The 26,339-nt window shown below is 40.3% G+C and overlaps 1 protein-coding gene across 1 annotated transcript in view; it reads right to left on the reverse strand.

Annotated features, from left to right (window-relative positions):
• TNNI3K (TNNI3 interacting kinase) overlaps positions 1–26,339 on the reverse strand; it is a 323,247-nt gene that overhangs the window by 76,175 nt on the left and 220,733 nt on the right. Inside the window, exons 18-20 of the mRNA XM_054979625.1 lie at positions 15,270–15,322; positions 12,921–12,973; positions 10,144–10,276 (exon numbers count right to left, since the gene is read on the reverse strand). Coding sequence (XP_054835600.1) covers positions 10,144–10,276; positions 12,921–12,973; positions 15,270–15,322 — 239 coding nt within the window. The remainder of the gene's footprint in view (positions 1–10,143; positions 10,277–12,920; positions 12,974–15,269; positions 15,323–26,339) is intronic.

Raw genomic sequence — 26,339 nt, forward strand, 5'->3', positions numbered from 1 at the left:
TCTGTATCTGATTGATAAACACCATTGCAGTGGCCTAATTGGTTGGCACTTAGTGCTTAAGTAATGGGTTGTTACCTTTTTACTTCAATTATGTCTGTTGTATAAAACTGAAACAGTTTCTCAGCCTAGTCACCATTTTATTCTTTTTTAATATGCTTGTTTTCCACCTTCCCATCTGGCTTCCTGTATTATTTTAAAAAGGTGAAAGTATTCATCATAGCTCAATACTCCAGCTAGTTGTAGTTATTTTTTAAAATGTTAAGATTAATGTTTTTAAGTTTTACTTAAATCTTGGTAAGAAATAAAAGCAGTTTGCCTATCCCCACCAGGGGAAATAAAAACATGAAGCAAAAATATTGGGTATATGTGGGCTGCACTTTATTAATTAAAAGTGTGACATAGACAAATTTAAAAATCTTTCCAAAGCCTCAGTGCAAGTATCTTTCTTACCAAGGAAAGCAAGTGACCTTGTTACTGCTCTTATCTGTGCAACTCCACCTCAGCTCCATGCTATGGACCAGTGGCTCCATTGCTTATTGCTCTCCACTACCTATAAAAAGTGCAGAAGGCTCCCTCCCAGCCCAGCCCAGCCCAGCTCCATCTTCTCCATATAGGCTACAGAAAAACAAGGCAGTGGTGTCATTGCATCGTACTCTTCATCTCTCCAAAAAGTGGAGGCAAATTTGCCGCTCACTAGCATGCAATGTGCACAGTACAGCATTTCTCTTGTTTCTTCGGAATGGATGTGAAAAATGAACACTAGTAGAGTATGTGGAATGAAAAAGAATACAACACGTTTTGAAGACAGGATTAGAAAGACCACTCAAGATAAAGAAGGCTCTGGGTGGCACTCATGATAACATGCCAAGGCTTAGGTCAGTTGAAGATCCCATTTTCACAAAATCATCTTAATGCAGAACCTGGCACACTGCACAGTGTGATACTGTGCAGAGTCCCATGTGAGATGTACCCAGAATCCCTTGTAATTAGGGTTGCCAAATTCTCCTGGAATTATGACTGATCCCTAGACTACAGAGATCAACTTTCTTGGAACACATGGTTTATTTATTTTTATTTAATTTATGTGACTTATATCCCGCCCTCCCCATGAATGGGCTCAGGGTGGCTCACATCATAATTAAAACACAATAAATTAATAGTCAACTTTAAAAACAGATTTAAAAACTTATATTAAAATGGTTGCTTTGGAGTGTGGACTCTGACATTATACCTTACCAAGGTTCCTCTCCTCCCCCAAACTATGCTTTCCTTAGGCTCCATCCCTCACAAACTCCAGGAATTTCCTAACCTAGAGTTGGCAACCTGACCTGTAATGGTGCCAAGGCATCTTTGTAGCATTTCCATGAATGGAACTGGGAGACATTTTGGGCTGCAGTGGAAGAGGGAGGCAAGAAAGTGTTGTTGCCATCTATGTGGCAATGACTGCCCAAAGCTTGGAGTACCATCACTGTGCTGATTACACCCAGCTATATATCACACTGAACAAGTCTTCAGAAGGAGATAAAGGAGCCACCTCTGTGTTATGACAGCATCTGGAAGCTATAGTCAAGAGGCTGAGGAAGAACATGCTAAATCTTAATCCTGGTGAGACTGAGGTGATGCTAGTAGGAAAGATAAAATTCCGGAGAGAGTTATGCTGTACACCTTGGATGGTGCGGCTTGGGCATTCTGTTGGATCCAGTCCTTCTGCTGAAAAAATAGGAAAATTTCATGGCAAAAGTGACTTTTTCCCACTTCGAATGGGACCAAAATCATTCCCTTTTTTACTCAGTTGACCTAGCCATGATATGAAACCACAAAAGTGGACTACTGTTACATGTTCTCTGTGAGGCTGCCTTTGAAGACCACAGAGGAGGTACAATCAGTGCAGAATGCAGTGGCTAAACAGTTGACAAGGATTAACTGTTTGAACTTAATACCATATTTACTGCATTGGCTGACAATTTCTTTCTTTTTTTTTAAATTTTTTATTGGATTAGAAATCACTATAATATCCATTACAATCAATTTCCTTTAAATATTCCAATTCTAACCCCCTCCCTCCCCCCTTTTGTTGACTTCCAACAGTTTTCCAACCCCTTATCCATTTTTCCCCCTACTCATTTCAAACTTATTTTATTCTATTAAACATATACTTTCACTCTCTTCTAAGCTTCTCTATTATAACATAGTGCTATCTCTATTCCCTTTCCCACTTAACTTATCAACTAAGTATTACATTCCTGGCATATATTCTTTAATAATAACAATCATTTGTCTAATTTTTGTACGCTATATTCTATCTTATTCATTCTTGTCTCGTCAGTATGGGACAAACAATTTGTCCCTTATTCTACATAACTTTAAGTACTTCTATAAGCATTGTATACATTCGCTATAAGTCAATCAATTTAACTTGTACTCTATATGTTACTCTTTACTTCCTTCTGTCTTATATTCATTCTATCTTAGTTATATAATTTCTCCATTATACAATTATCTGCCAGAAATAAAATTAGTTAGTTTCTATCCTTATAATTCTTATAATAACACCTCTATTTACTTAATACTATGTATAGTAGTCAAATAAAATATTTGCTTAGAATTTCTCGTGTAACTCTCCTCCCCTCGGTAAAGTCACTTCCCTCTTCTTTTGTTGTATTTCAGTAATTTTCAAACTGCCACAGTTCTCCTCCCACCTCCCATTTTTTCACCAAATATTGCTTCAACTTTTCCCAATCCATGTTGAACTGTCCTGGATCAAGGTCTCTCAGTTTCCTTGTCATTTTGTCCATTTCCACCATGTACAGCAATTTGTAAATCCAGTCCTCGATAGTTGGCACTTCTTGTACTTTCCACTTTTGCGCATAGAAAAGTCTAGCCGCTGCTGTCATGTAAAATAACAATGTCCTGTGTTGTGCTGGAATATCCTCCATTCCCAAGTTCAGTAGCAGGAGTTCTGGGTTCTTATTAACTTGAAATTGTAAAATCTCACTTATCACTCTTATTATTTCCCCCCAGTACTGCCTAGCTACCTCACAGGTCCACCAAATGTGGTACAAAGATCCTTCATGCTTTTTACATTTCCAGCATTTATTAGACACGTTCAGATTCCCTAACGCAATTTTCTTTGGTGTCAAATACCAACGATAAATCATTTTGTAGACGTTCTCTTTAATATTAGTGCATGTCGTGATCTTCAACGTATTTTTCCACAAGTATTCCCACGCCTCCATTGTTATTTCTTTATTAAAGTTTATAGCCCACTTCACCATTTGCACTTTAACTGTCTCATCTTCTGTGTACCATTTTAACAACACTTTATAAGTCTTAGAGATTTCCTTTTTATCCTCTTGTAGAATTACCTCCTCTAATTCCGAATTCTCCATTCTTACCCCTCCTTTCACACAGTCCGAGTTATAAAGATCTCTAATCTGTCTATATTGAAACCAGTCGTAACTTGGAGACAACTCATCTTGCGTCTTTATTCTTAGTTTAGAAAATTCTATTCGTGTTATCTCCTTATACGTTAAACACTGTTGTTCATTATCGACAGTTCTCGGATCTATTACTTCATAAGGAACCACCCAGGAGGGAATTCCTTCCAGTAGGTAATCTCTATACTTCTTCCAAATTGTGAAGAGGCTTCTCCGAATGTAATGGTGTAAAAACATAGAGTCTGCTTTTACTTTGTCATACCACAGATATGCATGCCATCCAAATATTTTTTTATATCCCTCTAAGGCCAGTAATTTGCGGTTTTTCAACATCATCCAGTCTTTCAACCACACCAAACAGATTGCATCGTAGTAAAGTCTTAGATTGGGCAGTTGCATTCCACCTCTCTCTTTTGCGTCCTGTAATACTTTCATTTTCACTCGAGGCTTCTTGCCTGCCCAAACAAAGTCCGATATTTTCCTCTGCCATTTTTCAAACTGCTTAGAGACCCGAATAATTGGTATTGTTTGTAGCAAAAACATCACTCTTGGCAGCACATTCATCTTAACTACTGCAATTCTTCCCAACCATGACAAATTCAATCTATTCCATTTAATCAAATCTTGCTCTATCTGAGTCCACAATTTCTCATAATTATTCTTGAATAGATCTATATTCTTTGCAGTCAGTTCAATTCCCAAATATTTCACCTTACTTGTTACTTCACAGTCTGTTATTTCTGTTAGTAACTGTTGTTTTTGTTTGGTCATATTTTTACATAATATCTTTGACTTCTTTTTATTTACATAGAATCCTGCCAGATCTCCAAATTCCTCAATTTTCTCTATTACCTTTGGCATGTTCTCAATTGGATCTTCCACAATTAACATTATATCATCCGCAAATGCTCTGACCTTGTAGGAAAAGTCTTTTATTTTTATTCCACGGATTGCATTATCTTCTCGAATCTGTATCATCAATATTTCCAAGACCAAAATAAACAACAGTGGAGACAACGGGCAACCTTGTCTTGTACCTTTACCTATAGTCAGTTTCTTAGTCACCTCGTCATTCACCACAATTGCTGCACTCTGGTCTCTGTAGATTTCTTTCACTGCTCTTATGAATCTTTCCCCCATTTGTAGCTGTTCCATAGTGGCAAACATAAAATCCCAGTTCAAATTATCAAATGCTTTTTCAGCGTCCACAAAGAAGAAACCAACCTCCTTGTCACAACGCTTATCATAGTATTCAATAGCATTTATAACTGTCCTTAAATTGTCTTTGATTTGTCTGTTTGGTAAAAAACCAGCTTGTTCCTCCTCAATAACTTCGGATAGCCATCCCTTTACTCTTTCCGCCAATATCTTCGCAAAAAATTTATAGTCATTATTGAGTAACAAAATAGGTCTGTAATTTTTAACATTAGTCAAATCTTGTCCTTCTTTGGGAATCAATGATATGTTAGCTTCACTCCAAGTATCTGGAATCCTTTGATCCCTCAAAACACCATTGATTACTTCTTTTAGGAATGGCACCAGTTCATTGACCATTACCTTGTAAAATTTGGCTGTAAGTCCATCAGGTCCTGGCGCCTTTCCCAGATTTGTTGACTGTATTGCCTTCCTTATCTCTTCCTCCGTTACTTCACTATTCAGTTTGTATCTCCATCCTTCCGAAATTACTGGGAGCTTCATTTTCCCCAAATACGTCGCTATTTAGTCTTTATTCACTTCTTTTTTGTTGTACAGTTTAGCATAAAATTTGTAAAAGGCTCTACTAATAGCCGTCTGTTCCAGATATACTTTATTATCCTCACATATTTTATTTATTGTCTTCTTCTCCTTTCTCTTCTTCAATTGCCACGCCAAATATTTCCCAGGTTTATTTGCACCTTCAAACGACTTTTGGTTCATTCTCTTAAGATTCCATTCCAGTTCTTTATTATTCATTGCCGTCAACTGCTCTTGAAGGATTTTAATATCCTGGTATATTTTCTTTTTCCCTGGTCTTTTCTTTAGTTGTATTTCTTTGGCTTTTATTTTCTCCATAATCTCCTGTCTCTTCTCCTCTCTTTTTTTCCTGGCTCTTCCATTTAAGTCCATTAGTATACGTCTAATTACTGCCTTATAGGTATCCCATACCTTATTGGTTGGTACTTCTCTATTCATGTTGTGTTGTATGAAGAACTTAGTTTCCCTTCTCAACATCTCCATATTTTCTCCCTCTTGTAACAAGTCCTCATTTATTCTCCATCCTTTCCTTTTAGTTCTTTTTCCAAACTTCCACATAATTGGGTTATGATCTGAGCCTACCATGGGCATTATTTCTACATCCTTAGTCCAAAGCGCTAAGTCTTTTGAGGCCCAGATCATATCAATTCGTGATAACGTAGAGTGTCTCGCAGAGTAAAACGTATATTGTCTGCCTTTGGGATTCTGTCTTCTCCATACATCTTCCAAAGTTTCCTGTTGCATTAATACAAAAAAAGTCTTTGGTAGTAATCCTCTTTTCTTTTGTACAGTTGCTGATTTTTTGTCCTGTTCCAAATTTGTAACTCCATTGAAGTCTCCTGCAAGAATTATCTGGTCATAAGAAAGTTCATCTAATTGCTTCCTCAAATCCTCAAAGAAGCTTTCTTTTGCTCCGTTGGGTGCATAAATTCCAATCACCAACACTCTCTTTAAATTCCATGTACATTCCACTGCTAAAAATCTGGCTTCCACATCTCTCATCGCTACTTTTGGCTGTAGCTCCTCTTTTATATACAATACCACTCCCCTTTTTTTCTTTTTTGAGGCCGCTACAAAGTCATTGCCCAATTTGTTCAGTTTAAGATATCTTACATCCTGCTTTCTAATATGAGTCTCTTGCAAACACACAATATCACATTTTTGTTTTAACAGCCAGTGGAAAATACTTTTTCTCTTATTCGGTGAATTAAGTCCGTTTACATTCCAAGATAAAACTTTACACTCCATATTCATAACCTTGTTGTTGGTAAGTCCTTTTCATTGTCCCTCAAAAACTTTTCCATTTCTAGTTCAGATCTGATGCGCTTTTTCACTCCTCCAAATTCAAAGGACATTCCTTCTGGTAATTCCCATCTGTACCTTATTTTCATGTCCTTCAGAATCTGGACTAAGGCTTTGTATTTTTTCCGATCTAGCAACACCGATCTGGGTAACTCCTTCATAATAATAACCATCTTGCCATCAACCTCCAATGGTTCTTGAAATTGTTTACTCACAATCATTTCTCTTATATTTCTAGTCGTAAATTGCACAATCACGTCTCTTGGTAATTTCCTCTGGGTCGCAAATCTTGAATGTATTCGATACACCACATCTAGGATAGCCACAGTTTCCTCCTCCTCCTTTCCCAGGTATGCAGCTAACACCTCGGTAATCTGTTCTTGGGCCGTCTTTCCTTCTACCTCCGGCAAGCCGCGAAACCTCAGCTGCTTCTCCATATGCTTGCTCTCCGCAACTGCCATTCTTCCTCTCATCACCCTCATCTCTGTTCGTTGTGTGTCTGCAAGGTTCTGCACCGCATTTTCCACTACGGTGACTCTTTGCTGTGTCGCCTGCAGGTCATTTTGTATTGTTTCCATTCCCTTCTTCACTTCTGCCAGTTCATTCTTTACTGTCTCTTTAACCTCTTTCACCAGCTCAGGTTTCATATCCTTGAGTTCTTTAATCGCTTCTGAAAGTTTTTATCCAAGTTCTCTATAGCCGTTTGCCACTCTTTTTTCGACATTGTGGGGCTTGCTTTACCTCGCTCCCATGAGTCCGCTCGCTTCCTTAACTCCGTGGCGCTTGGCTTAGTGTCCTTTTATTTTGAATGTCCCGGTCTTTTTGCAAAAAAGTCGTTTAAAGAGTCCAAAATGTCGGGCGTCTTTTCTCTATGGTTCCTCTATGGTTTTTGTAATCCAATATGGCTTACTTCCTCTTCCGCTGAAGCCGCAGCTCTTCCCCTTTTAAAGATGGCGATTCCCTTCTTCCTGTCATCCGGCAAGGGCCGCTTCTCTCCAGCAACTCTATCACTGTTACGTACTTCCTGTTTCCCGACTTCCCACAGCAGTTCTTGCGATGGTAAAGCTTTCTCACAGCCTGATATCTCCTTGTGACCACAGGTATGTAAAACAATAGTCCAATTTCTTTAATAACTCCATTTAACTTAGTCCTTTTTCTAATATAGTTCTTGCCGGATCCTCCCCTCCTTATAATCAATCTGTTGCAGTTTAAAAGTCTACTTTAGTGCTTCATTACTTTAAGTAATCTATCCCGTTTCAAGAGATAGTGATCTTTACCTTCTCCAGCACTTTTCGCGGGTTGTAATCGCTGTTTCAATCTCAAATTCCCATCAGCTCTTCTTGCCCCTGTTGAAGCTTGGGCATGTAGGTTTTATGCCAACCGCATTGGCTCCAGGACTGCCACAGAGATCTTCGGGTGGGACCTCAAGGGACGGGAGAGAGTCCGTTGCGCAGGACCCCCTTCGCCCGAGATCGATGCGCCCTGAGGTTCTTAAGCATTCTATGCCTGTTCTCCGCCTGAGAACAGTTGGCCGTGAGCTTGGTTTGCCCCGCCGGCTGTTAAAACAGCAGCCCGGTCAGCTCAGCACTTAGAGCTGCGTTAGACCTCCATGGATCCCAAACCGGAAGTCCGGCTGACAATTTCTTACGTGTTTCATTCAAAATGCAAGTATAACCAATACAAAGATCATGGCTTCTATAATATATAGTTCTATCTGTCTACCTATCTTTTACTCAGCTCTACATTTTTCTACTAGCTATATAAACATATTCATTCACTGATGTGGAATCAACATTTTAGAGCGCATTCACACTACAAGCAATGCAGGCATTTTGTATACATGTATTCCAAACCATGAACTATATATGTGTATATATAATGAGATTTTATAATGAAATGAAAATGGGATAACTATTATACCATGCAAATCTGTCTTATAATAGTGGCCAGCACTCCAGCAGAGACAAGCCAAGCCATATTTGTGAAAAGTGAAGGAGCATGGGAGTTCTTCATCCACAAACTGACAGATCAGGGCAACGAGTGCCTAAAAATTACAAGATAATGTTTAAAGCCCTGCTTCTTCTCTTTCTCCCCTTCCCCCATACATCTAGGTTGTTTTCAGAAATCAAAGCATTACACAATCTGGCAATAAAATAAACAAACAAATGACTAAATCTGGTTAATGAATGGCCTATTGGGGTGTTCTTAGATACAGCAGCAGCTATGAACAACAGAAGTGTTAGCATAGCCTGCTGGAAGACACGGTATAGAAGGATAAGGAACCAGAAGTAGATGGGAAGAGATTCGATCTTGGCCTAGTCTGTTTCACTGAGTGATGCAGCAGTCATGCTGTTTAAGATCTGCAATAAACCTTAAACTGTAATCAGTTGCATAATACAGCACCTATGCTTATAATGGAAAATTAAATTCAGAAATAATACTGCAAAAATATTTTATCTTCATCATTGCAAAGACATGAAACGAACTGAACAGAAAAAATGTACAGATGCAGAAAATAATACCAGAAAAGTGGTGTTCGAGATAATATATAGAAAAAATATAGCAATATCTTTTGTACAAAAAAGCATTGTAATAGTAAAATGATCATAATTCCATAAATGGCAGAAGAAATGTGAATTTGCATTTAATAAGCTCTCAGGAGGAATGGGGAGAGGGGGATTTTCTGTGGGTGACACCAACAAAGTATGAGAACAGAGGGTCAATAAATATATAACTTTAAATGAGTCAGAGGAATAATGGCTTTGAAAAGCTAAGCATTCTGGCTGTCTCCAATGAAGAAATGGAATGGATGGCTGTTACACAAGACAAGTGAAGCTAATTAGTGAGAATCAATGGACTCGTACTTACAAGCGGAAGGTTCAGGGGAATTCTTCAGATGGTATGCTTCTCTGCATTTGGAAAGTGTCCGATGCTATTAAAATACTTTCCCATTAATAACAACAATTGGAGACCTGAGAAAAATTTCAGCTGGTTGAGAGGGCGGTGCACAGGGACAACGGAGTCCACACTTGCTTTCCCCTGCCACTTTCCTTCCTCTGGATTTCAATAAAATTCCGCTATGTTCTGAATTGGCAGACATTAACAAACGGTGCACATGGGGCTTTTCTGGTGTACTGGATAAGCTTATTTATTGCACAGCTATGGCTGTGAGGGTCTCCCAACTGCGAGTGTCTGATTGGCTCTGATGTCACAATGGGCCTGTGTAGGCAAGGAGATTGTGACTCCTCTGGCTCCCAGTGGCATAGCTGCTTTGATGGCAAAATGCTTATCTACTTGTGTCTGCCATGCATTTTAGCTGCACAAAGTTATCATTTGGAAAGTAATGCATGTAGTGGAAAAATATATTAAAATTCCAGCAAGCCTAAGTCATGTCAGGCATCTAACAAGACTGATTTGGAGGGAAGCACCTAAGAGTTAAAGTCAGCACTCCTTATTAAGTCACTTGCATAAGTCCTTTTTACATTAATTGTTCAACAAGTATTGTGGCTGACTGCAGTACAGAACTTCAAATTTTTAAGTCAATATTGAAATCTTGCAGAGTATAGAAAAAGCATTCAGCTAAAAAACTGAGTTAATGTTATGTAAAGAAGCTATTTTAGTGTGTGCCAGATAAAGCTCAATCTTGATGTTCACTTGCTATGTCTCTTACCTGGTTTGAGGTGAGCAAATGGAATTTCCCCTGTTAATAGTTCCCAGAGACACAAAGCGTAGCTGAAAACATCGGCTTTTATAGTGTACCGAGTACATTGTGTGAATACTTCAGGGGCCATCCAGCGCAAGTTCTGTATATCACAAAAGCATCAATAATGCATTAACAGTATGTTTTGTTTCTGCACAAGGGAGTAGCTCCTTTCTCCGTTTTTATATCTGTTTACTTTCTGGCAACATGCTTACACAATTAATGTGGGGGAAAACAATAGTGATATGATTGTTTTGATATAAACAATAATCCGTGCAGCAAATTGGCATGTATTTGACTGTGTTTTCAACTATAGCGTAGATTTCATTTCATCTGCACAAAACCAGAACATCTTTTACTGAACTCATTCCTGATTTGAGAAGAAAGAAGTAAAGTTCAGTGCTCTGATGATTACTGTTTCCCACTCCCTGGAGTGCAACTCAGCTTGGAAAACAGGAACCTCTAGACAGATGTGCAACAAGAAACCAATATGAGGATTTTCATGGCTGCTTCCAAGCCATGAAAAGGAAATGATACCGATAATACCTACCAAAAACACTTGATCCATAACATAAGCAAATACTTTGCCATCTGTTCTTGCCTATCAGTCCTGGAGCATGCTGGATCAGATGTCTTAACATCAGAGTTACTGATTTTCTTGCTAGTTTGGTGTAGTGGTTAAGAAGAGCGTAGGGCTCTAATCTGGAGAACCAGGTTTGATTTCCCACTCCTCCACTTGAAGCCAGCTGGGTGACTTTGGGTCAATCACAGCTTCTAGGAGCTCTCTCAGCCCCATCCACCTCACAGGGTGTTTGTTGTTGTGGGGATAATAATAGCATACTTTGTAAACCACTCTGAGTGAGTGTTAAGTCATCCTGAAGAGCGGTATATAAATTGAATGTTGTTATTATTATTATTATTGTAAAATTAACTTCCACTTCCCCCTCTCCCAAACAACTTATTCTTTCAAGATACAGAGTAAAAAAAAACTGGTAGTGAGACTGGTTATTTTGGAGGACATGCACGTAGGGTTCCGGTTTGGGAAATTCCTGGAGATTTGGGAAGTGTAGCCTGGAGAGGGCAGAGTTCAGGGAGGGGAGGCGCCTCAGTGGTGTATAATATCACAGCATTCACACTCCAAAGCAGCCATTTCTCCAGGGGAACTGATTTATGTCACCTGGAGATCAGTCATAATTCCAGGAGATCTCCAGCAGCCACTATCTGGAGACTGGCAACTCTACATGGAAGGCCTTGTCTAAAGACCGGGGTAGTCTTGAGCACGCTCAATAGAATACTTTGCCACTGGGATACATGTGAAGTATACTTTCCAATGGCTCCTAGCTCAATAAAAACAACAACTTCCAGGTTTCTAAATGGCAGTGGGCATAATACACCTGCATAGGAGCATTTCTTGCTATTGGTATACCTGGGAGTTGTAGGTTCCAATACACTGAACAGGGACGAATTGAAAACTGAAAGTTGTCCATAATGAGCAATAAAGTTAAAGCTTGCTCTTGATCAAGGCCTTGAGGATAACGCCTTGTAGGATTCTTCAAATGTCTGTCAGCATTATCCATTTCTCGTCGTTTGCAAAGGTAAGATTATTTGGGAAGTAGGCAAGATTGCGTGGAAGTGACATAGGGCAGCTCTACAAATCACCAGAAATTCCAAGGTAAACCATAGGGCTTCTGGCAATTTCTAGAGCTACCCTATGTCACTTACAGGTTTTCTTCACAAGTGTAGCAGTACAGACGTTGCCACCATTTATAAAAAAAATTCTCCCATCACCACTTAAAGTAATGGCAGGTAACTAGAGCTGCCAGTGGGAGGTATCTTGCCATAGCAAGAGGCCTGAAAGCCCTAGGACCAGAGGCATGGTTGCCAATAGGGTTGTAAGCTCCAGGTTGGCATAATCCTGAAGATTCGTGGAGTGGAGCCTACAGAGAGATTTGAGGAGGGGAGGGACCTCAGCAAGATATAATGCTATAGAGTCCACCCTCCAAAATTGCCATTTTCTTCAGGGGAATTTTCCTCAGTGGCCTGGGGATCAGGTGTAATTCCAGGAGATCTTTAGCCACCACCAGGAGGTTGGCATTCCTAGTTGCTCTTCAGGTAGGACCTGTAGTTTTGGAATTACAATTTATCTCCAGACTACGTATGTCAATTCTACTGGAGGAAATGGCAGCTTCAGAGGGCAGACACTTTGGCTTCACTTCCCCATTGAGTTCCCTCCCCTCCCTTAAAATCCACCATCCCTAGATACCACCTCATACCTCCAGAAATTTCTCAAGCCATAACTGGCAACCCTAAACAGAACTGGTTGGCAGGGAGTTGTGTTAAGTGCACCATCATCCTGCATGTTCTTATAGACCTGAATTAATTTTAAGACCAGCTGAGGAAATCTTGCCCATCACTAGTCACAAGAAGATTCTGAACTACATGCTAATATAAGAAAAAATATTAATAATGATTACAGATGCAGAACAGAAATTCATTTGTGAGTCCAAGCAGAAAGTACATTTTGTACCCACTAATCTTGGTTGCCATAAAAGCTGATCTCAAGCAGTCTACCAAAAAAATTAACATACGAAAGAAACAAAACTGAATGCTGTCAGTGTACAATAGGATGTGCACTGGCAAAAGAAAATCCTCATTTCGTTACTTGCTTGTAAGATAAGCTTTCACATTGATCGTAGAGTAATTATGTTTAAGAAAAAAAGCAAAAAGAAGAAGAAGCAGCAGCAAACCCCAGGTTGTTTTGTCATGTTGTCTTCATCCAAGGACTGTAGAAATCTGGATTCTAAGTTTTAAAAAGAAAATAAAAACATTGTCTGTATAAACATGACCAAGTACAGTTGAATGTTGTAGATAGATACAGACACAGATACAGATACAGATTTCTGTTGCATAAAAACAACTAGAAATGCAAGGGCATTGTACATGGTTTAAATGATGTACTTCATAAAGTGCAGCAGTCATTAACCTGCTTGTGTAAGAACACTAGTTTTTTGTGTTTGTCTTCCAGTACTTAGATTTTAAAGCAGATGAGGTAGTTGAGTTCTGCCATCCAAAACTGATACACATTTCCTGCTGCATAGTGGAAGGCCAGCCCACCATGTGATGATGAGTTCCATTTTGGTGTTTTTGAGGCTTGTTTTATTTCAAATCTATACTTTTCCTGCAAATCGATATATTTCTTACTGATTGCAAGTAAAGCTGCTAGATCTGCAACCCAAAGGTTTGCATTGTATCTTTAAAATCATAGACAAAGCAGGTGATGAAGTGGCAGTGACTTCTGCCACATGTCCCCCAGTCCTATCAGCAACTCCCCACCTGTAATTGGGCATGCCTAGAACAGGTGAAGTAGAAAAATAACAGGCCTGAGGACAGAATGGGCAGCTACTTCCTCTCCTTCTTTGTTTGTGATTGTAAATAGACATGGGCACGATCCCAAAAAAAATTCCGATTAAGCCGTTCGTGGATCTGGGCTGCCACCGAACGCAGGTCACCGATTCTAACCGATCAAGTCTCGTTTCCAGTCCAGAATGGGGAATCGGGGAGGCCAGCGCCCAGGGAAACTGTAGTCAGGCTCTTGTGCGCGTGCGCTCCTGAGTTGCCCCTACCCACACAGCAAGCTGGCTGTCCCAGTGCGCTGCGGAGCTGGCGGCAGCGCGAGTGGCTCGGAGGCTGCCCGTGCTGTTCACCTGCCCCGCAAGACAAGGGGCGGCCGGCTTGCCCGTGTGCCCCTTGTCCTGCGGAAAGGCGAACGGTGCAGGCGGCCTCCCAGCCTCCCGCATTGTCTTTTGCCTTTCCCCAGGACAAGGGGTGGCCGGCTTTCCCGCACGCCCCTTGTCCTGGGGAAAGGCGAACAGCGCGGGCGGCCTCCCAGCCTCCCACGCTGCCTTTTGCCTTTCCTTTGTGCCCATGGCTTCAGAACACCCCCTTTCCCCTCCCTCCCCTGGGTTGCTGCTCCATGGTTGGAAGGAAGCCTGCTAATCAAGGAAAGCTGGGCTTCCATTCGTGTTTCGAGGGCGACAGAAGGAGTGCAAACACAGCTCATTCCCCTGACTCCGTTGCCCCGGGAATAAATTACTGGCGCCAGGGTGTCTGCAATTCCGAACAGAAACTGACCCATCTGATCAAGTCCCGAACAAGCAAACTCCCGACTGCTGGATTGGTTGCCGTGGACAGAAGCAATTAGCTGAGTCACGATGGCGCAAACGCCAAAATGGGGGGGGGGTTGAAATTGTAATTCAGATCGGGCCCATCTCTAATTGTAAAGTTAGACCAGCAATCTCTGGATACAAGCTGGCAACCCTCTGGGTAAGCCTTGGTTCATCTTTTTAGGCATTAGGAAATGACTGCATGATGCGATTGGAGTGGAGACAGCAGGCTGCAATTAGGATAGAAACATACTTGAGGAATCAAGGAATCATGGGAGAGTGGGAAAAATTACTAGGAAATGCCCTCAGCTCAAATGTCTCCCTTCAAGATAGTATAAGCTCTTAGGGATTTCCGCAAGCCAATTTCCCCAACTCCCACTCCTCTCTTTCTCTTTCTAAAGCATCTCAACTTCTCTTAGCATCATGAAAGCACTGGACATGCCTCACGGGGCCCCATAAAGCAATTTTATGGGCATTTCTTCTTTTATAGAATGTACAAATACCTTTCTTCATACCTAAGTAGTCTCTAAATATGTAGGAATGATGGGTGCCTGTGCACTTGCTTGGACCTGTTTCGTTGCCTTCATTTGCTATTAGATGGAAAGATAACCATCCAAGATGATAGCATGTCACAAACCAAGAGATAGTACACCAATGGTTTCCCATGGGATAAAGAACAGTTTTATTTCCCCCATGCAAGCAATATGTACTACAGATTGGACCAGAAGCCAAAGCAAAATATATTGGGAATTCAGAGTTTAAACTGACAACCTAGTTAAACTCCAAGAACACAAGAAGCCAGTCAGAAAACTTAGTTATGGCTTTAACATTGGTCTGTAGTTTATTATATTCAACTCTGCAATTCTGTCCATTCTTTCTTCCCAGGGAATGTGAAAATAAGCCATGTTTTTCTTTTAATCTTTAAACTCTTACCTCCAAAATCAGCAACAACAGCATGCCCATCTTCATACAGGAGAATATTGTGACTGCGAAGAAGTAAAGTTGTTAGATGGGGCAACTGTACCGTTTTCAGTACAAAACAGCCATCCTAAGTAGAGTTACACCTTTATCTGTCTGTTGAAGTCAAAGGGCTTAGTATGGTGTACCTCCACTCAGGATGGTAGTGTAAATGTCCTTTTAAAAATCTATCTTTCCCCTTTTAAAATGCTGATAAAAGTGCAGAAAACCTGATTCAGTTAGTAAAATTGAGTAAAAGTTGACAAAATTCACTTCTCTTTTTCCTACATGGTTACAATCCAGATTGCAGCTGTGTGTGTGTGCATAATTCACCTTTTACAAACAAGCTGAGATCCATGTGTTGTGTACTACCTCTTTTAAAAGGGTAATCCAGGAGACCTCAGTGCAGCCATTTCTGTAGTAATGCATCAGGAATAAGGAAAGGGAAAGGAAAGGGCTAGTCTGGGATCAGATTATTCTCACAGCTTCAGGGTCTTTTAGCAGCAGTTGGATTTAGAGTAGAGATGGGCACGAAGAGCAATACAAACAAAGAAAAGCCATGAACAGCCCAATCAGCTGTTCATGAGCAAGCTGTTCGTGAGGCCCCGTTCCCGGTGAACATGTGTTCGTCCCAAGCCCTCTTCATGGCATTCGTCAACCCTTCGTAAAACCAGACAGTCTGGCACCTTTCAATCAATTACCCTAGCAATATAGGCATGGACTGTCTGAACTCTGTCTGAACTCCTTCTGGCTTTCCTTCTGGCTTGTAACCCCTCAAAGTAGCTTCCAGCAGACAGTCCAGTTTCTGCCACTGTGAAGAGAAAATGACAGGAAAGGGAAGTACCCATGGATCATGGCTTCCTCAGGGTCCAATCTCTCTGAAACTTGGGGGGGGGGGGGCTTCAGAGGACAGTGAGGACTATGTCCCCTGCAACTTTCGTGGGTATTGGACATTGGGAAGGTCAGTTTGTAACCCCTCAAAGTAGTTTCCAGCAGACAGTCCAGTTTTTGCCACTGTGAAGAGAAAGTGACATTAAAGGGGGAGACCCATGGATCATGCCTTTCCCAGGGTGCAATCTCTCTGAAACTTGGGGGGTCTTCAGAGGACAGTGAGGACTATGTCCCCTGTAACTTTGGTGGGTATAGGACATTGGGAAGGTCAGTTTGTAACCCCTCAAAGTAGCTTCCAGCAGACAATCCAGTTTTTGCCACTGTGAAGAGAAACTGACATTAAGGGGGGAGACCCGTGGATCATGCCTTTCCCGGCTCAAGTTCAGCTAAGTCCCAAGGGGGCCATTTTGGCTCCCACGAACCTCCTACTACGAACATATTCATGAACATGTCATGTCCGTTGATGTTCGTAAATCCCTGTTTGTGGATGGCAACGAACAACGAACATCATGTTCGTTTTTTTTCCTGTTTGTGCCCACCTCTAATTTAGAGTGGCCAGGTCTCCAGCTACAGTGGGAAACCACCTGCCCTGGAGCTCAGGTGTCAGCCACCCCTCATTAAAATGCTGAGCGGAAAGGGGCTGGAAAGGTGTCACAGTGAACCTGGAAATGACATCATCACAACAGCATGATGCTCTAGAATTATGCCAACGTTCTGCCATCACTTCCAGGTTCACATTTGAAGTGGCACTATGATGTTTATTTTGCATATCCCTGCCACCTATAACTCCTGCCAGTTGCCAGTGCTTGGCTGACAACTATGGATGCCAGGAAGTGGCCTAGAATCCCCAGGAGTGTAGAAATTACATCAAGCTACTTGCTGATGTTGCATCAGGGCAAAACTACGAATGCAACATCAATGCGTCAACTGATGTTCTAGGAATCCTATGGAATGACCAAATAGTTTTAGAGCATTGGCTGAGCTTCCTTATCATAATGGCTTATTTTTTAACACTGAAAACTTCTAGGCAAATAATTTGGCTTGAAAAACAAATATAACAATACTCAACTAAAAGATTTTCTGCTTATTTTTCAGCCTAGTTTTGAATTGCTGTACAAGCCAGCACCTCTACAGGTTACCAGTAAGCAAAGCGAAGCTATTCCTTCTGACTCTGCACAAAAACTGCTTGCACTGAGGGCCAAGCTACACATGACGAATGACACTTGAACGGCAAGTGGATTGAGTGGAGGGCAAGTGAACAGGGAGAAATACACTTGCTGTTCAAGTGTCATTCGTCATGTGTAGCTTGGCCCTGAGGCTTTCAGAATTAGCCTCTGAGGCTGCCCACAACACCATGATCATGTCTCTTTTGCCCCACAGCCAAGAGCACAGAGCTGTTTCTTATATTCTTTCATATTATCCCCCAATAGAATCTTCTCTTTAGCTGAGTAGCCATTAGCTGGGCCTCATCTGATTAGTACTAGAAAATATTTCAGTGTCAATAAATGTATGTGTGTGTGTGTTTGGGGGGGAAACTTGACAGTTTAGTAAGTCCAAATGTCAGAGACATTCTCTAATTAGTAGTAGAACAAGACTGTTTCCTAATTAGTGAAACATCATCTGTAACAGGTTTATTAATTATATGACAGCTTTACCTAGAAGGAATGAAGAGGATGACATTTGGGGTTGAACCCAGTGCTAACCTTTCAGTAAAATCAGAAATCCTGATTCTCGTCTCACTTCAGCTCCATTCAGCTAAAGTGAGTCACTCCTAATTTATAATGGCATAAATGAAAATAGGAAAAGGCCCACAGATTCCAGCTGTGAGCAGACGACTGCCAGTAACTGTAAGAGCTTCATAAAGCGAAGGATATTTTGGACTGATCTCAAAAGGCTAATTTCACTCTGAAAACTTGATTTAATTTGACAGACTACTATCCTATATTCCTCTGATTTTGTTCACTTCCCTGGCTTCTGCTTTGCATAAGAAAGCTTGTCGTTGTCGGAAGGATTTACAAGCATGCTGCCTCTTCACTATGATGTGCTCTTCACAATCATCTCATCATTAGACACATGCTGAGGATGGTATTGAGAATGAATTTGGAGACCTTCACCATTATATGCAAAGAAAGACTTTTAGACTGGCTTGGAAAGGGTGCCAAATGCATGTTGTATCTACTTACTAGACCTCTGTTTACATTGCTCTTACCACAGGAAGAGGGTGTGAGGGGGGTGTTGAAAACCAGTTCTCCTTAAATTGAAGCCCAAACAATCCAAACTTTCTTCTGATAAACTGCTCATATATTGTGCTGCTTGCCAGTACTTGAATCACTCAAAATTTCATAGAATCATAGAATCATAGAGTTGGAAGGGGCCATACAGACCATCCACACATTTCTCTTTTCTCTGGTCTTTCTCACCCTTTTCCTCCAGTCCAATTTTGCGTATGTTTACTTTTTTTTTTGAAAAATTTTTTTATTGGGTTAGAATCCGTTATTTTTACATTACATTCAATTTCCCCCAAATTTTTCATTTCTAACCCCCTCCCTTTCCCCCCCTTTTGTTGACTTCCAACAGCTTTCCCACCCTTTGTCCCTTTTCCCTTACTTCTATTAAATTCCTCTATCTAAAACAGATATACATTCTCCATTATATTAAGCAGTACATCCTTAACTACTTTTCTTGTTATATACCCAAACTGTAAGTCTTTGTTTCCATCTTGGATAAACAATTTATCCCATTTTCCAGTTTTAAATATTTCTATATATCATAAACCTATATATCATAAACCATAAAAATCTTACATTTAAATCAAACAATTTGACTTATTCTCTATATATTACTCATTCTATCTTTTTATGGTAATTCTATATAGCTCATCACATAGTCAATCAATTTGACTCTTCTGTACATTCAGTTTGGTGCATTATATAAATCTTATCAAAGAAAGAAAATATTGTTGGTTGCTCAATCCTTATATTTAAACCTTATCATTAATTATTTTCTATCAATATTCTATCTATTAACCTATATATATCTATATATATATCAATCTGTTAATCTAACTGCTTATAAATTCACATTTATCTCTTCCTCCCCCGGTAAAGTCACCCCCCTCTATTATACTTTTATTATACTTCAGTAGTTCTCAAACTGCCACAGTTTTCCTCCCACCTCCCATTTCTTCTCCAAATATTGTTTCAGCTTCTCCCAATCTGTGTTAAACTGCCCTGAGTCCAGATTTCTCAGTTTTCTTGTCATCTTGTCCATCTCTGCCATATACAGCAATTTGTAGATCCAATCTTCAATAGTTGGCACTTCTCGTACTTTCCATTTTTGCGCATACAAAAGTCTAGCTGCTGCTGTCATATAAAATATTAACGTCCTATGATGGGCTGGAATTCCCTCCATTCCCAAGTTTAGTAGCAGGAGTTCTGGGTTCTTATTTATTTGAAATTGTAAAATTTCACTCATTTCTCTTATTATTTCCCCCCAGTACTGCCTGGCTACCTCACATGACCACCACATATGATAGAGGGAGCCCTCATGCTTCTTACATTTCCAGCATTTATTAGAAGTGTTCAAATTCCCTAGCGCAATCTTCTTTGGTGTCATGTACCAACGATAGATCATTTTGTAAATGTTCTCTTTAATATTAGTACATGTCGTTATCTTCATTGTAGTTTTCCACAAGTATTCCCATGCCTCCATTGTTATTTCTTTATTAAAATTTATAGCCCATTTCACCATCTGTGTTTTAACTGACTCGTCCTCGGTATACCATTTCAACAGTACTTGGTATACCTTGGATATTCTTTTCTTGTCTTCTTTAAGAAGGGTCTGCTCTAGTTCCGAATTCTCTGTTCGTATACCCCCCTTTACAGAGTCCGAGTTATATAAGTCTCTGATCTGTCTATACTGGAACCAGTCGTAGTTAGGTGATAGTTCCTCTTGCGTCTTTATTCTAAGTTTAGATGCTTCAGTTTTAGTTATTTCTTTGTACGTTAAACATTGTTGTTCATTATCAACAGCTCTCGGATCTATCACCTCATATGGAACCACCCACAAGGGAGTTCCTTCTTGTAAATAATTTCTATACTTCTTCCAGATTATATATAGACTTCTCCGTACAAAATGGTGCAGGAACATCGAGTTGACCTTTACTTTGTCATGCCATAAGTATGCGTGCCATCCAAATATTTTTTTATATCCCTCTAGGGCTAATAGTTTCTTGTTCTTTAATGTCATCCACTCTTTCAACCAAACTAGGCAGATTGCATCATGGTAAAGTCTCAGATTGGGCAGTTGCATTCCGCCTCTTTCCTTTGCATCTTGTAAAACTTTTACTTTCACTCGAGGCTTCTTGCCTGCCCAAACAAAATCTGATATTTTCCTCTGCCATTTTTCAAATTGTTTAGAGTCTCTGATGATTGGTATTGTCTGTAGCAAAAACATTACTCTTGGTAACACATTCATCTTAACTGCTGCAATCCTGCCCAACCATGACAAATTCAGTCTATTCCATTTGATCAAGTCTCTCTCTATCTGAGTCCATAGTTTTTCATAGTTGTTTTTGAATAAATCTATATTCTTTGCAGTCAGTTCAACTCCCAAATATTTCACTTTGCTTGTTACTTCACAGTCCGTTGTTTCCGTTAACAATTGTTGTTTCTGCTTAGTCATATTTTTACATAATATCTTTGACTTCTTTTTGTTGATATAAAAACCTGCCAAGTCTCCAAACTCCTTGATCTTATCTATCACTTTTGGCATGTTCTCCAATGGGTCCTCTACAATTAACATTATGTCATCCGCAAATGCTCTGACCTTGTATGAATAGTCCTTTATTTTTATTCCACGAATTTCCTCATCTTGTCGTATTTGTATCATCAGAATCTCCAATACTAAAATAAACAACAGTGGAGACAACGGGCAACCTTGTCTTGTTCCTTTACTAATCGTCAGTTTCTTAGTCACTTCATCATTCACCACAATTGCTGCAGTCTGGTCTCTGTAAATTTCCTTGATTGCTCTGATGAATCTTTCTCCCAATTGTAGCTTTTCCATAGTGGCAAACATAAAGTCCCAGTTTAAATTGTCAAACGCCTTTTCAGCGTCAACAAAGAAGAAACCAACCTCTTTATCACAACGCTTGTCATAATATTCAATAGCATTGATCACTGTCCTTAAGTTATCTCTTATTTGTCTGTCTGGCAAAAAGCCTGCTTGTTCCTCTTCTATAACTTCCGAGAGCCATCCCTTCAGTCTCTCCGCCAATATCTTCGCAAAAATTTTATAGTCATTGTTAAGTAGCGATATAGGTCTATAATTTTTCACATTAGTCAAGTCTTGGCCCTCTTTTGGGATCAATGATATGTTCGCTTCACTCCAAGTATCTGGAATCCTTTGATCCCTAAAAACTCCATTCATCACCTCTTTTAGGAATGGTGCCAGTTCATTAGCCATTGTCTTATAAAATTTAGCCGTAAGTCCATCTGGCCCTGGCGCCTTTCCTAGATTTGCGGATTGTATTGCCTTGCTTATTTCCTCGTCAGTTACTTCACTGTTCAATTTGTTTCTCCAAGCTTCCGAGATTTCTGGAAGTTTGGTTTTCTCCAGATATGTCGCTATTGATTCTTTATTTACTTCTTTCTTGTTGTACAGCTTAGCGTAAAATTTATAAAAGGCTCTACTAATGGTAGTCTGCTCCAGATACGTTTTGTTGTCTTCACAAATTTTGTTTATTATTTTCTTTTCCCTTCTCTTCTTCAATTGCCATGCCAGGTACTTCCCAGGTTTATTGGCACCCTCAAACGCTTTTTGATTCAGCCTTTTAAGATTCCACTCCAATTCTTTATTACTCATTGCTGTTAGCTGCTCTTGAAGTATTTTAATTTCCTGGTATAATTTCTTTTTCCCTGGTCTCTTTTTTAGCTGTATTTCTTTGGCTTTTATTTTCTCCTCAATCTCTTGTCTTTTCTCCTCTTTCTTCTTTCTTGCTCTACCATTTAAGTCCATTAGTATGCCCCTTATAACCGCCTTATAAGCATCCCAAACTTTATTGTTTGGTACTTCTTTATTCACATTATATTGTATAAAAAACTTTGTCTCTCTTCTCAGTGTTTCCATATTCTCTCTTTCCTGTAACAAGTCCTCATTTATTCTCCATGCTTTCCTTTTTCTCCTTTTTCCTAGTTTCCACATAATTGGATTGTGATCTGAGCCTACCATCGGCATTATTTCTACCTCCTTAGTCCATAACGCTAAGTCTTTTGAGGCCCAGATCATGTCAATTCTTGATAATGTAGAGTGCCTTGCAGAATAAAAAGTAAACTGTCTACTTTTAGGATATTCTCTCCTCCATACATCTTCGAGAGTCTCTTGTTGAATCAACTCAAAAAAGAGCTTTGGCAATAGTCCTCTTTTCTTTTGTGCCGTTGTAGTCTTTTTATCTAGTTCCAAGTCTGTCACTCCATTGAAGTCTCCAGCAAGAATTATCTGGTCATATGAAAGGTCATCTAAATGCGTCCTCAAATCCTCAAAGAAGCTTTCTTTTGCACCGTTAGGTGCATATAGTCCGACTACCAACACTCTCTTTAAATTCCAAATACATTCCACTGCTACAAATCTGGCTTCCACATCTCTCATAACAAATTTTGGCTGTAGCTCCTCTTTTATGTACAACACCACTCCCCTTTTTTTCTTGTTGGAGGCCGCTACAAATTCTTTGCCCAATTTTCCAGATTTTAAATATTTTACATCCTGCTTTCTAATATGGGTCTCTTGCAAACAAACAATGTCACATTTTTGTTTTAGTAGCCAGTGAAAAATATTTTTCCTCTTATTCGGTGAGTTTAGTCCATTTACATTCCAAGATATTACTTTACATTCCATGCTCATAGTCTTGTTGGTAAGTCTTTTTCATTGTCCTTAATAAATCGCTCCATCTCTCGCTCAGATCTGATACGTTTTTTGACCCCTCCAAACTCAAAGGACACTCCTTCTGGTAACTCCCATCTGTACCTGATTTTCATGTCCTTCAAGATCTGAATTAGCACTTTATATTTTTTCCGGTCCAATAACACTGACCTAGGTAGTTCCTTCATTATAATGATCGTCTTGCCATCAATCTCCAATGGATCTTGAAACTGTTTTGTCACAATCTTCTCTTTCATATTTTGTGTCGTAAACTGCACAATCACATCTCTTGGTAGTTTCCTCTGGGTTGCAATTCTCGAGTTCACACGATATGCCACATCTAGGATAGCCACAACTTCCTCCTCCTCCTTCCCCAGGTATTCAGCTAACACCTCAGTCATCTGTTCTTGCGCTGACTTTCCTTCCACTTCTGGCAAGCCACGAAAACGTAGCTGCTTCTCCATATGTTTAGTTTCTGCAACTGACATTCTCCCCTTCACCAGTCTCATCTCTGTTTGTTGCTTGTCTGCTAAATTCTCCATCGCGTCTTCTACTGTTTTAACTCTCTGCTGCGTTCCTTGTAGTTCACTTTGTATTGTTTCCATACCTTTTTTCACTTCTGACAGCTCCGATTTTACTGTCTGTGTAACCTCTTTAACCTCTTTAATCAGTTCCAGTTTCGTGTCCTTAAGTTCTTTAATCACATCTAAAAGTTTTTTTGTCCAGGTTTTCTATTGCCGATTGCCACTCTTTTTTTGACATCGTGGGGCTTGCTTTAGCTCGCTCCCACGAGTCCGCTCTCTTCCTTAACTCCGTGGCGTAAAATTTAAAGTCTTTTTATTTTAAATGTCCCGGTCTTCTTGCAAAAATTAAATTTTAAAGAGTCCAAAATGTCGGGCGTCTTTTCTCTATGGTTTCTCTATAATTTTGTAATCCAAGATGGCCTACTTCCTTTTCCGCTGAAGCCGCGACCCTTCCCCTTTCAAAGATGGCGATTCCCTTCTTCCTGCCCTCCTGCAAGGGCCGCTTCTCTCCAGCCACTCTATTGTTATTACGCACTTCCTGTCTCCCGTCTTCCCACAGCAGATCTCACGATGGTGTCTTTTTCTCACAGCTCCAAAGCCACAGGTATTCAAAACAATAGTCCGTTTTCTTTAACAACTTCTTTAAACTTAGTCTCTTTTCAAATACAACTCCTGCCGAATCTTCCCCTCCTTTTCACTAGTCTGTTGCAGTTTAAAAATCTACTTTTTTTCCTCTCTGTTTTTGTCAATCTGTCCCGTATCGGAAGATAATGATCTTTACCTTCTCTTCACTTTTCTCGGGTTGTAATCGCTGTTTCGATTTTAAGTTCTCCTCTCAGCTTCTTCCCCCAATCGAAGCTTGGGTATGTAGGTCTTATGCCAGCCGAACTGGCCCCAAAACTGCCGCAGAGATTGTAGCCGACCCGTCGCAAGGTGGGACCTCAAGGATCGAGAGGGGACCCGTTGTGTAGAGCCCCCCCTCGTCCGAGATCTAACTCACCCTAGGGTCTTGAGCGTTCTTTGCCTGCTCTCCGCCTGAGAGCAGTCGGCCGCGGGCTATTTTCACCCCGCCGGCCGTTTAAAATGGCAGTCCGGTCAGCTCCGCAAGTGGAGCTGCGTTAGACCTCCATGAATCCCAAACCGGAAGTCCAATTTTGCGTATGTTTACCATGGAGCTTCCGCTCAGGCCTGTTTGGCATTCTGCAGGGTTCTCTCAGAGAATCCCTCTAACTATGCAAGTCAGGTTTCCTGCCAGAAAGACAAGCTTTGATCTTCAAATGCATATGTCTCATATACGAAAACAAATAACAATCATTTTACAGTGATGAGCAGAAGGTTTCAGTTCTCTTTTTAATATTTCTGAATGTAATGAGTACAGTAGAGCTCAGCATGAATATACAAATGAGTGAAGTTTGGCAGCATCTCTAGGGAAAATGACCATGTCAGGACTCAATCCAGTCTGGAACTACTGGTGAGGAGTGTCAAGAGGAGCATTTCAGCCTGTACACCTCCCTCAGACTAAAGGAAAGAATTGCAAGGATATCTCTTCTTGCTAGTGGCAGTCTGCCTTCATCTTCCTTCACCCTCTGGCTTTGATTCATTCTACTCTCAACTGCATAGGAGCCAGGTTTAGCAGACTGTGTTATTTCAACAACTAGATTGATTGAAAAACAGGGGAATCTTCCAACTCTGCTAGATGTAATTGGTTGTTTCCAACAGTCATTTTTCATCTGCGGAAAGTACTTCCACTGGCACAGGATTTTTTCTTATTTCTCTTCTCTCTGCAAACCCTCACATCATTACTGATGATGTTCCACATGTTCCCCTGACCCCACAGGAAGCATCTAGGAGGGGTGCAGAGGGTTGCAATGGGAAATGGGGAAGTTCAATTTCACAAGCTCTCCTCCACTAATGGTTGGTTTAATACTGACTTTTGTAATTCAGTCAGTTGACACTTTTATGCCAACTTATACAAAGGTACAACACTACCTTAGTTGAACTGTAGTATAAATACTCAGAATGTGCAAATTAAACATAAATAATTCTTGTGTATCATTAGCTTGGGGGTCACATACACACAAAATGAGGAGAGAATGAGGTGGTAAAATGCGATGGTGGTAGAATGGCTGCTTAACTTCAGACCGCAGGTGGAGGATCACATTTTAAACAGTGCAAACAGAAGCACAGCAAGCAAAAAGTAGGCATAGAAACTTTCTCCTTGATATCTAATTTTATATTTGCATTGTGGGGGAGGGGGGTGTAACATGAAGGAACATTGAAAGCTGGAGTCCCAAATATTATCTAGAAGTGTTCCTCTTTATATGAACACCTCCAAATTCTACCACCTCATTTCTATTGCATACTTGAACCAGGCCTCACTCACGTTACACATATCTTAGGTATCTTACACATATCTCATTTACTCTAGCTATTTGTTGTTTCAAGATATAATCCAGCTACTGCAACTTGAAATGGCTGCTGACATTCCTAAAGGCCACACACAAAGCTAAGAAGGGGAAACAAACCCTAAAGTTTCTGTTTTGTGTTAGGAATGTAGCTGACTCTTCTCCCACCTCTTGTTTCAGACCACCTATGATTTAGGGATGCCAGGTCCCCTTACTCTTCCAGTGGGAGGGGAAGACCTGGTGCTTACCCTTTCACTGCTCCCACCTTGCACAGGTGCGTGCACTTTGCAGCGGGTTGATTTGGGTCC

Source organism: Eublepharis macularius, chromosome 5, assembly GCF_028583425.1.
Source record: "Eublepharis macularius isolate TG4126 chromosome 5, MPM_Emac_v1.0, whole genome shotgun sequence".
In the NCBI taxonomy this organism is placed as follows: domain Eukaryota; kingdom Metazoa; phylum Chordata; class Lepidosauria; order Squamata; family Eublepharidae; genus Eublepharis; species Eublepharis macularius.